The sequence below is a fragment of the Trematomus bernacchii genome, unplaced genomic scaffold (assembly GCF_902827165.1).
Source record: "Trematomus bernacchii unplaced genomic scaffold, fTreBer1.1, whole genome shotgun sequence".
Lineage (NCBI taxonomy): Eukaryota > Metazoa > Chordata > Actinopteri > Perciformes > Nototheniidae > Trematomus > Trematomus bernacchii.
Genome location: NW_022987616.1, coordinates 5,309,215 through 5,322,150, shown reverse-complemented (window position 1 = coordinate 5,322,150; position 12,936 = coordinate 5,309,215). Strand labels below are relative to the sequence as shown.

The window sequence follows — 12,936 nt, the reverse complement described above, 5'->3', positions numbered from 1 at the left end:
CACAAGTTAGGCTACATGTCTTTTTTTTGTCCAAAATAAAACATTACAAATAAATGTAAAATAGTGAAGCAGGGAATCCTAATAGTTGACAACAAATATGTGGCTTATTTTGAAAACCTGTTGTTTATATAATTATAAAAGTAATGTTTTGTTTAAATCATTGCCATGTTGCATAAGATTAGTTTGACAAGCAGTAATAAAACACAATAATTGTAAGTATGCATGTGTACAAACATAAATTACATCTAGGAAATATTCTGCATTGCAACTTGAAAATTATTATAAAGCCCGAAACATAATTAAACATGTTCACAGTCCTACTATAGAGTAGTAGTGTGACAGCAATCCAAAAGCATTCTTACAGAGATACACAAGTACAGTTTTCAAAATTGTACTTAAATAGAGTAAACTGTGCAGCAGAATTAGTCATCAAAAAACACAATACTGTCTTTATAATAGTAAAACAGACAGGAAAATATTTTACTTCACAATGAATATCTGTACTTTAAGAATACTTTGGTAATATAGCTAACATACTTCTAGTTATATTTTGAATTCAAGCCCTTTAGCTTAGGTGTAATGCAGTATTTCCACTGTGGGATACTGGTAGAGACTTGTATACTTCCCCTTTGTTTACAGCCTGCTTTTAATTGTTTTCCATCAGTAAAACCCCACCTGCATGTAATTGAACTTTGTTACATCGTGCCACTCAATAATAGCAATTATTTAAAAAAAATCAAAGTAATTGTAAAAAAATAAAAACATCCTATAGACAAGCCTTAACACTGACAGGGAACATTTGACTTCACAATGGATACTTTTCTTTGAACACTTTCAGGACATTTTGCTCATAATGCAACACTTTTACTCCAGGGGGTGATTCCGAAATTAGGGCCTGAATACGTCCTCCACAACATATCAACATTTACCTCTGGTTTAATAGTTGTGTCAGTAACCCGCATAGGTGCATGAAAAAGTACTCAGATCCCTTTCTTAAGTAGAAGTATTATGGTCTTAAAATACTCTATTACAAGTAAAAAGTGCTAAATAAAAATGACAAGTAAAAGTACAAAAGTATTAGCAGCAACAACAAGTATTTAAAAGTATCAATATTTTATTTCTGCACAGTGGACCTCAAAAGCAAAAATACTGGTTATGTATATTGTCTCTTTTCAGTCACAGTATTAAACAATATTTGGTTATTCTGTGTTTTAAAGCTAACAAATACATTGCATATCATATACATTTTAATGTTTTATTTTGTAGATGTGGAGCAACTTCTATAGACTTCCGAAAATACACTGTTGATAAGTAGTAAAGAAGTGTGTCGTATAATACCTGTAGAGGAGTAACAAGTATATAATTGGCCGCTGTATAAATGTATAAAGTAGCCAAACAATGTAAATACTCAAGTAAAGTACTATTGTGTCAAAATAATACTTAAGTAAAGTACTTGAGTTAACCCGACATATTGTAGTACCTACCTGCATGTTGTGTAACTGTGTTGTTGACAGTGAGTCGAGCAAAGGGAAGTATTTTTGCCACAAAAACTTTCAAACATTTTCGACCATGTGGAGCCTAAACGGATTTCAGCGGGCCAATCACATCGGTGTTTTACTTCCGGTGACAGAGAACGCCGTGCGTCATTACGCACATCCGGTTCTCTACGGAGTCCCCCCCCCCCCCCTCTTCTCCTCACCGCCGCGCCGTGAAGTGGATGTTTTGGTGAGAAAATACGGTGTCAAAAAAGGGACGTAAATACCTTAAAAACATGACATTTCGACCGAGAGGAACCTAGAGCTACGTAGGAAAGTAGGGCGTCTCCGGCGGAGGTTTTTTCTGATTAGCTGTGCACCGTATTCCTCCGCATGTCCGCTTTCTTCGTAGATGGTCTCCGGCGAGCGTTGTCTGGCGGCGGACGACGAGTGGTCGACGAATAATATGAAGGAGATGATCGGCGGCTGCTGTGTTTGCTCTGACGAGCGAGGCTGGGCTGAAAACCCTCTGGTGTACTGCGACGGACACGGCTGCAACGTGGCCGTGCATCAAGGTAAAGCTGCGTATTTCACCCAGGCTACGAGTTAGCACTTAGCTCACAGGCTAGTTAGCGTTAGTGCAAGGTTATGGAGCCTCCTCCTCCTCCTCCTCCTCCGCCTGTCCTCACTAGGCCAGGCTGAGGTCAGGCTCTCCACTGTTTGGCTCCTAACTTTGGCTTTTAATCCGCTGCACACGGTCTTTGACAGCTGCTTTATGAGAGCTATTCTGGTTGCTCTCATTCCCTCTGTGTTCCTGTCAGGCGGGATCCAGAGGAAGGATACACTCCTCCTGTCAGAAGTGTGAAAGTGCGCGCAAAACTCCCACCAAGGGCTTTATAAATATGTGATACGGCCACTTACTACTAAAGAAATAGTGCAAACTGCATTATGGAAAGAACCCCATATATTGACTCTTTTTTTAAAGCCATCAATTGCATGGTTTCTAGCTGCTACATGTTAGCATTTATTATTGTTATGATATGCATGCATCTATTTACATTGCAGTGACGTTTAGGTAGGAACGACATTTCCCAGTGTACCTGTGCACAAATAAGGATTAAACACAAGTTGCAAACAACAAGGTACATAAACAATTAGAAGACAAGGTGCAAAGATATAGTGGCAGTAATTGAACAATCTAAATACAGGCAATGTAAACAAATACAGTGCCGCCAAGACACTGTTTCACCCAAGATGACTCACGATGACGTCCACTGTTTATAAGTGTAACAGCTGGCCATGTGTCCACTTAGCAAAGGCAGGGGGAAACTATTTGACATGTCAGCAACTCTGCATGAACACACACAGATGCATTTCAATGATGAGCACTTGTTAGGAAAACACACTTTCTTTTGTATTAATTTGATTATTGCATGGACTGCAAAATAGGTCCAGTGAGAGTAGGTCTGTTAACTTGCTTTTTTTTTTAAACCTCCTGTTCCACTTTGTTGGTCTTAAGCATGCCTTATTATTATGTTGTTATTACATATTATAGTGCCACATTTCATAGCCTAGTATTTAATGATTGCATCATATTATTCCAGCCTCAGCAGGAAAGTTATTTTTAATGGATTTTTATACTTTTAGCATCAAGCAAGGCCTGTCCCAGATGAAAGTTGAGTTGTGAAGCTTCAGTACTGCCAAGTGTTTCTAAATATAGACGTCAGTGATTGTAGTTTGGAGTGTTTTGGATATCGGATCACATATTAAACGCTTGCATCAAAACAAAATGTGGTCTTTTTAAAATTCTGTGGTTTAGTAATGAACTAGGCAGCACAGTCTATTCTTTATGTACTGCATGCTAGTTTGCAGTTGTAGTATGTTTGGAATATATTATTACTTAATATTGTGAACCGCAGTCAGGAAAGTGTTTTAAATGAAAGTTTGCTAGATATTATTAACTAGAAACATGCAACATTGTCCAATGAGTGTCTTTTTTCTGCATTTTTCTATCAAATTGCTGGCATTTATTTAATCCCTTAAAGAGATTTATGTAAAAAGAGCCAGGAAAGATAAGTAGTGCTTTGCAAAGACCTCTTGAATATGGACATTTCCTGTTGTTTTGATATCATTATAAACCAACATCTGAGACCCCGTTTAAGACGATAATATGCAGATAATCGATATTGAAACAAATTGTTATTTGCAGCCCTATAGTTAAAACACGATGTATAAAAACATGTCTTCTGTGTGTTTGAGCCTCTAAATCTTAGGCGCCGTTTACACGAGGAGAAAACTGCTTGTATCTGCATAGTTTTGTGTGCGTATAGCCCTATTATTTACACAAGGCCGATAGAAACTGACCCCACAAACGATAACGGGTCCCAAGGTGGATAGATTTGCAAACGAAACGCTCTGGGGGGTCAACCGAGTCCGTGTAATCACCTCTATACGAATATTTCCTGAAAAAATAACGATAGCCCCGCCTCTCCTGCTCACTGCTGTAGCAACTATCAAAAATAGCTGTGTTAATTAAACGCACAAGGGGTTCTTGAATTAAATAATATTATAAAAGGCAAACCAGAATTGTTAACGCCCAATATACTCCTTAAACAAAATAAACAGAGTCAGATTTCATGCACTGATCCATTATATTGACAAAGGAGGATCTCACCCGGTGTTTGTAGAGAATATCTCTCTTTCTGAGCCGTCCTCTCCACGGAGACGTGCTTCTTGGTCGGTCGATGCAATATCCACAGATTCGGTTTCTTTCAGTTAACTTCCCTGTTGCATTTATCCATATGCTGAGGATATGACTATATCCCGCTGAATACCAGCAATCGCCACACACACTTCCTCCTGTCAGTAGCTACTGCTAGTGCTACTGCTACTGACCATGCTACAGATATTAGTGCAAAATCTACAGCTCCTCTACCACAACCATCAGCAACAAGTGGACATGGAGAATTACATGAACTACATGTTGCTAAATACACCGCGGGGCATAAACAGAAGGGTAGCCATGGCAACATTGCTGCGGGCTGCTTCGGGCTGCTTTTGGTGTATTTTGGCGGAAGTTACAGCGCCACTTACAGTCCCGGCATATGTACTACAGCGTTTCCAGCGGCCTCGTTTGAACAGACACGTTAAATGAAACGAATGCATGTGAACGGAAGACTTTTTTGAATACGCATACTGTGCATAAACGCAAACGTTCCCGTGTGAAGGAGGCCTAAATCTTAGTGAAAAGTTGTAGGTGTTTCAATCAGACTGCCATTATAATTCAAATGAGCCCATTATGCAGTTTGTGCTAAATATGTGCTACTTGATGTTAGCACTTTGTTACCTTTCGGGTGTTTTGTTCTCATAAATCTGGATTAAAGCAGTGTATACCATTGGATTAAGGGCTCGGGTCAGATCAGAGATAATCTGAAAAAGTGTAGAGGTGGGCTATTTATGCTAGCACCAACCGTACTGTAACTTAAAGTCTGAGTCGTTTAATCATCTGTAAAATCTGTTACGGTGAAAGAGCTGTGTGTTCCTGAAGTTGTGTTCCATGCTCTAAATCATGTTGTTTGCTAATGCGATTTAGAAATTAAACGATATTAAGAATTGAGATAACTTCGTAGAATGAATGAAAGTAAAATGACGTCAATAGCCTCTCTGACCCTGCGACCCTGCATCCAAACAGCAGTGAGTAAAGTAAAATAAAAATACCTTTTTTAATAGAAATGTAGGAGGTGAAGTGAAGATTGTGGACTATGTGAGTGCAGACTCTTTATGTATGGTGTTACAAGCTTCAAAACGTTAACAAGTGTTGACCAGGCATTACCAGCAATTCTGCCTTTTGTCAAAGTATTTTACACATATTCTTTGTGCATTTAGACTGCGTCAGCTGTTAGTTATAGTGATGTAACAAGTGTGTCAAATGGATATACTGTTATGTTCTGCTTTTAAACCGGTTTAGTAACATGTTTGCATCCTGGCTGTGTCAGAAGTAGAGATGTGATATTGCAAAGATGTTATCAAGAGTGTCTGTGTTTGCTTTGGTTTCATTATCACTGTGTACAGATGTATTCTGTGGTGTAAAATCTTTTGTTGTGATTGTGAGGACTTACTCTAACGCCCCTCCCTCTCTCTCTGTGTTCAGCATGCTATGGCATCGTGCAGGTGCCCACCGGTCCTTGGTTCTGCAGAAAGTGTGAATCTCAGGAGAGAGCTGCAAGAGTGGTGAGTCACACAATCACACAATCACACAATCCATCTACCCATTTATCATTTGTGCAAAGATGTCCGACCTTATAAGCCTTCGTTTTCTTAGGAACAGGGAACAATACGATGATATTTTATCGTCAGATCAAGCCTAGATGTTTTCTTGCAACATAACAGCTTAATTTACGACATAAAATAGGACAAATCGTAAGACAAGGGAAGAGTAAATTATTATGACATTACATTCACTTTAGACAATGTTTTCATGATATTCGTTCATTTGTTCTGGGATTAAACTCCATATTTTATCAAGTCACACAATCCATCTACCCATTTATCATTTGTGCAAAGATGTCTGACCTTATAAGCCGTTGTGTTTTTGGAACAGGGAAAGATACAATTATATTTTATCATCATATCAAGCCTGGATTTTTTCTTGCTTCATTTGCAACATCAACAAGGACAAATATTAAGACAAAAACAAGGGGCCAGTCATTTGTTATGACATTACAATCACCATAGACAATGTTTTCATGATAATCGTTCATTTGTTCTGGGATTAAACTTCATATTTTATTTTAGGATTGACTGCTGCATACAAGGGTTCTTCAGTCTAACCTTATTACATCTTGGGACCCTGTGTGTATATATACGATTTATGGTAAAAAATCTACGAACAAGGACTTGCTTTAAATAACATAATTTATTACAGAGCATTTGTGGCATTCTTCAGCATACTGAGCTAATATTGCTTGTATTTTTTTAGCCCACAATGGTTATCATGTCATCTTCAATCTCAATACAGCATGGCAGTATCAAAGGCATTTTAGAGACATGACATTAGACAGACCTGCCTCTGTTTGTGGAGCAACATCCTGTACCAGCAGCATTTTCTGAGTCACATGACATCTCCCGCTGTCCTTTGACCCGATCACACACTCTGTATTCTGCACAGGCTACCATCATATTTCACCAAATCACATTTAATCCTGATTTGAAAGCTCTATAAAAGATTATCTCAAATGCTGCTTGAGTGAGTCCAATAAACCAACTCCAAATACAATTTGTCGGGGTCTGTGGATTATCGTGAGTGACCGGGACATTGATGTTGAGTTCTTAAAATGTATATTGTTGGCGCTTTCGAGCAATGCCATCCAGTTCCATTATATTAAGACATCTCAAACATTCAACAACTTAAAAATGGCACAACAGCAGGACAAATATGTATTATTGATTTATCTGGTCCGAGTATATGACCCACTCTCCTCAGACGTCTAAATCATGCATGACACAACTGATGTTGGCTCTCTGTATTTTACGTCTTCTTCGCTGGTGCTAAAGACACACACTGGTATGGCCTGCTGAGTTTAAACTTAATATGACCTCGGCAAACTTCTAAGGACCTGTCGAGATTTTGTCAGACAAGATTTACTTGCGTAGTTGTTGATACAGGTGCTAGGAATGATCTGCAGAATTGCCGTATTCATGTGTGCTCAGGGCAAAGTTTCCCTCGCAGAAATTTAGCAGGATAACTAGGTTTGTCCTCCAGCCTCTCAACTGATGGGGGAAACCAGGTTTCTCATTTACACGTTAAGGGGAGAACTACAACGATAAGCAGGTCACGTACGAACATGAGGAGCCTTTGAGCGGTGCAGAGCAGTGTCGAGGTGTCAAACATCTTTACATCCAAGCAGATACGTCAATTATTAAACGTCCAAACTTTATTTTACTTGAAGGAACCATCATTCCAAGCGGTGAAACTTAAAGAGGTGAAATGTTTCTATATTTTTAAGAACATATTAAAAAGAGCAGATCATTGCATAGAAAGCGGATACCTATAACTGGTGAAATGAGTAATGACTTACACCTGTATCATTTGAATAGTTTAAAAAATGTAAGAAATACATGAAAAGTATATATTTTCTAAAGTCCGAGTTCAAGCATCTTATGAATTTAGACATCAATTAGGACATTATTCAAAACCCTAAGATTCCTATCTATTCACGCTATGCATGGATATGAATGATAATGACATGGCAAAAAGTGGGTTACAATAGCTGCTCAATGATAATTTTATCTCAACTTCATAATCGCTTGACGCCAAGATAGTTATTGAAAATAACATGTGATTATTCTCTCAAAAAGAAGGGACATGTAAGTGTCTCTGCAACATGTTGTTTTTGACTTGAGATGAGCAACACCACACACACACACACACACACACACACACACACACACACACACACACACACACACACACACACATACACATACACATACACACAAGCATCCTGAGATGGCCACTGGTCACTTTGTATTTAACTTTATTTTTCTGTGTGTTTTTGGTTCTTCTGTCCCCAAAGAGATGTGAGCTGTGTCCCCATAAAGACGGAGCCCTCAAGAGGACAGACAACGGAGGTAGAATCCCTCTCAGCTACACACACACACACACACACACACACACACACACACACACACTCTCACTCACACTCACACTCACACACACACATCTGTGGCGAGCCTCTTGTGTAGTTTTGTCATTAATTGCATGTCACCGGCAAGTTTAAGGGGTGTGAGCGTGCTGAGAGAGTTATGTTGCTGTTTGTTGTGTGTGCTGCCTCTCTGCACCGTCCTTGCCAGTCCATGTTTTATGTGTGTGAGTGTATGTATGTGTGAGTGTGAGTGTGTGTGAGTGTGTGTGTGTGTGTGTGTGTGTGTGTGTGTGTGTGTATGTTTATGAGGGGGCGGGCCAGGATGGGTATAGTGCATGGCCTGTGAGGAGTCTCCTCTGGGTTCATTGGGAGGTCAGCTTGGTGGAGACTGTAAATATTCTGTGTGTGTGTGTGTGTGTGTGTCAGTCAGAGCGAGAGGCACAGCTGTGGGATTGTGTCCAGGCCTGCCGGGAGGCATCAGGACAACACTAACACACACCGTTTTACTACGTTCTCCTTTATTTTACCCTTCCCATGACCCCTCTCTCCCTCTCTTTTTTCCTCCCATTTTTCTCTCACCGTCTCTTCTCCTCCACCGTCCATTTCTCCGCCCTTGTCAGTTCCTCTTCACTTGTTGATCTGTGTGGTACTTGCTGTTATTTCAGGTGGGACAGTAATAAAGCAGAGCAGAGGGATTAGCCTGAAACGAGTATTTGATCTGAACATATAGCCGGCAGTGAAGAAAGGAGGGAGACAGAAATAAACTTTACAGCTGCTTTTCACATCCTCTTTTTGGTCTTATTTATCTGTAAATATTGGGTATCTTTTTATAGCATGTGTTTAGAGTACAGTTGTTCCACTAAAAGGTTAAACATTGTCTGTGGCATACATTCATTTAGGGGTTAAAATTAAAATAAGTCGATTTAGCGACAAGTTCACCTCCTACAAATCAGTTTAAAAAATATACAATACCAGATTTTTTATTATGTTGATGTGGTTTCACTGTCCAGGCACTTTTTATAAGTACACACTACAGTAAGAACAACATGGATGAAGTTAGTTGTTTTTTTTGTACCTGCTGCTCGTGTCATGTTTTACAGCAAAAGATCATCCAGAAAATACAGTTTTTTTCCCCAGATTTTTTCAATTTTCTACAGTATAAAAGCTCAGAGTCTGAACGCATTTGACTCCGATAACTTTTCCGAGTAGCGTCTGTTTGTCAGGGGATGCTTTGTTGGGTTTTTGGGGGATAAAAGTGAACGCTTGGTTTGAAGAGGAAGGCTGTGCCAGTTTTATAGTCCTGTTTTATAGGCCTCTTCCAGATTCTTGGAGGGACTTCAAAACAACAACATGCCCCCATTTCACACCCGCTGCCTCCCCCTGTCCCGCCCTCTGCCCTCCCCCCCCCCAGGTCAAAGGCAGGTCAGGGGTTCAACTGTAAGTTTAAGCCTGTTTTTGTTTCCGCTATGGGGAAAAACAGACACCTCCAGGAGACTCCCACCTCCATTTGACCTCGCGCTGACCGCCTTCTGCTCCTCCTCAGTTCCTCGTCAATTCTGCTGCCACTCCACCACTCTGTCATCCCGCCGCCCCCAGTTTGTCTTCACTGACAGGCAGCTGTGTGTGTTAGGGCTCCATAAACGGCTACTCGGGTAGATTAACTACCAAGTTGCAAATTAAAAACTTTTACGATTCAGCATTGAACTCAAGTTTAATTTATGTTTAATATGTTAAATGTAACCAAAAGTGACATCGGGGCCAGACCACATGAGGATTTTAGATTGGTTCTCAGGGTTTTGGCCAAAGAAGTTTTATCCACCGTTGCAAGGTACTCAACGAATGACTGTAAGGCTGCAGTAACTTAAATAATTTATTGATCTGACGATTGATTTCTTGATTCATCAATCCTTGTTATGTCTATAAAATGTCAAATCAGAGCGGATGGGGTTTGTTTTACCTTGCTGATTCTCCAGGTTATCAGTCAATCAACAAACATACATTTGTACATTTCTTATAAACTCCCTTTTTCTGCCATATATACAAAGGTTGATGGTTGTTTTCTGTGTGTCTTTGCAGGCTGGGCCCATGTAGTTTGCGCGCTTTATATACCGGAAGTAGAATTTGCGAATGTTTCGACGATGGAGCCGATAGTACTCCAGTCAGTGCCACATGATCGTTATAACAAGGTAAAGAAATTATTCATTTAGTAACACAATTGCATGTAAAGTAATTATGATGGCCAGTTTTTTTAATTACATTGTTTTTCTCCGTGTGTGTTTGTAGACATGTTATATTTGCGAGGACCAGGGCAGAGAGAGTAAAGCAGCCACTGGAGCCTGTATGACCTGCAACAAACATGGCTGCAGGCAGGCCTTCCACGTCACATGGTGAGACTCGTTTACATCCCATAATCCTCCCTGCACAAAGAGGGAGATTGTGGAGCGCCCCAGTGGATAGGATGCATGGCACAAATGCTGCATGTCACGCACCCTCTTTCTCTGTCAGATCGCCCTTCCCTCTCTACTGATACCGTCAATGAAATGCCCATAAAACAATTTAAAAAAGCGAGAGATTTGTTACAAATAATGTAATTTACTCTCTGCCACAGTGCCCAGTTTGCGGGGTTGTTGTGTGAGGAGCAAGGATCGGACGCAGACAATGTGAAGTACTGTGGATACTGCAAATACCACCACAGCAAATTGGTAAGTGACCTCTCATATCTTCTCATATGTCTTTCGATACTCTAAACTTAAAATTCAGATATGCATGAGTGTCTAACTCCACACGGCGGCGTGCGTTGAAGCTTGGCGGTGGGCGTGTGTGAAGCTTGGGGATTTCTCGCGACCAACAACCAATCACATGAATCTCCCGCCCCCGACATACAAAGCAAAAAAGCCCGAAGTAAACTGGATATAAACTCCCCAAACAGGCGAAAACCTACCACTGTCTCTGCCACCTCCCTCCATGCCTGGCTCCTCCGGTTTGTATCCCGGTAGATAAAGAGGGACTGGTCGTATAGGACCGGGTGATTCCCTACCGCTATTATTATTTTATCCTCCCTTTTTTGGAACATGAGGAAATGACCTGCGGTATGGCTCTCCCAGCATACACGCGGTTTGATTGGCTAGCACTTGTACTGTCAGATTTGCATAAGCTGGATTTGATTGGCTGACGCCTCCGTCGAAGCTTCAAAAGTTGAACATTGCTCAACTTTTGCAGCGAGCAACGCGTAGCGACGCTCCCACAATGCAGTTCGGCGAAGCGTGACGTCACCCCATTCAAAGTGAATGGACAGAAGCGTTGAAGAGTCAACGCACGCCGCCGTGTGGACGGGCCGTTAGTGGTTGCTTTTCTATTAACAATCTGAATGACGATGTGTGTTCTACTAACTATAAGAACAGATGATATATAGACACGATACACACATACTGGCTTACCTGTTACACAGTGAGAAACACCTCTTCATATTGTGAGTTTGCCCTCCTCTGAGAGATAAACCACCTGTCCTTACCCCTCCATCTAGTCCTCCTCCCTTCCTAATGCATCTAATCTCTCTAACAGTGGCCCATATTCCCCTCCACTCCCCTGTGTATTTGCACTAAGCCCACAGTGGGCACAGCGGGTTTGGTTTGCAGGTGCTTTAAGGTTTTAACTGTAAGGTCAAACAAGTCTAATCAGGCTTCATCCTTATTTATGGGTTTTAAACACTCATTTATTTCTTACGGTTTCCTTTCCAACAGCAGCTCTCTTGTTTTTATGGTCAACACTGTTAGTAGCTTTTTTTCTGCTTTACCTAATTGGACATTATATTTTAATCATAATGTGCCGTGACGTGCTTTCAGAGAAGCTTTTCGGTACCACTTTACAATAAGACTACCCTTATAAAGGGTTTACGAATAGTTTGTAATTAATTTATTAATTATTAACACTTTATAAATCATTAATAAGCTTTTATAAGACATGAAATAAACAGGGCGACTGTGACCGGTTGCTTGCCAAATAGTGAGCCCACATTTATCTGTACTGCTAAGCCTTATTAGAAATAGCAGTAACTCATTAATAAATGGGAATGTGTTTTACACTTTACAACAAGGCTCCCTTTTGGCAACTATAAATGTTAGTAACTCGTAAATAAATGGTCATAAAGAGATGCCAAGAAACATCAAGATGGATGGGGGGGAATCGACTCAGCGAACAACAGATAGCAAGGATGTGGCTGATGAAGAAGACGAAGTAAACTAAGTAGCCAATATAAGGCTTAGCAGTACAGATACATGTGGGCTCACTATTTGGCAAGATGACTAAGCCTTATATTGGCTACATTAGCTATATTAGCTTACTTCGTCTTCTTCATCAGCCAGCATCCTTGGTATCTGTTGCTCACTGAGTTGATTCTCGCTAAGTAGCCAATGTAAGGCTTAGTCATCTTGCCAAATAGTGAGCCTGTGTTGATGTATGAAAACTGTTAGAACTGGTTTATAAATGCTTCTTAAAGGTGGGGTATGTAATTTTCGAGTGCGCTAGAATTTGAAAATACACAGCCGGAAAAAATGTGCCACTTCCTTACAGAGCCCCTCCTCCAACACACACGAACGCGCACATGACCAATGAGGGCACGAGATAAGTTTGTGCACAGATGGAAGGCTGACAGGCAGGTAGGCCATCCAGTCATTTTAGCCGGGCCGGCTCAGATGATTGGTCGTGCTTTTTACAGTACCACGGCTTCCACAGATGAACTTTTTTAATGGATTTTTTGTCAAAGCACTTCAGATATTCATTGCTATCGGGATGTTAAGAGCATTCCATGGAATATAACA

At 40.5% G+C, this 12,936-nt stretch overlaps 1 protein-coding gene across 1 annotated transcript in view; it reads left to right on the top strand.

Annotated features, from left to right (window-relative positions):
* Nucleotides 1-1,688: 1,688 nt before the first annotated feature.
* mllt10 (MLLT10 histone lysine methyltransferase DOT1L cofactor) overlaps nucleotides 1,689-12,936 on the top strand; it is a 48,120-nt gene continuing 36,872 nt past the window's right edge. The window contains 6 exon segments of the mRNA XM_034132424.1: nucleotides 1,689-2,050; nucleotides 5,626-5,705; nucleotides 8,051-8,105; nucleotides 10,196-10,305; nucleotides 10,403-10,506; nucleotides 10,728-10,821. Coding sequence (XP_033988315.1) covers nucleotides 1,888-2,050; nucleotides 5,626-5,705; nucleotides 8,051-8,105; nucleotides 10,196-10,305; nucleotides 10,403-10,506; nucleotides 10,728-10,821 — 606 coding nt within the window. The 5' untranslated portion in view covers nucleotides 1,689-1,887.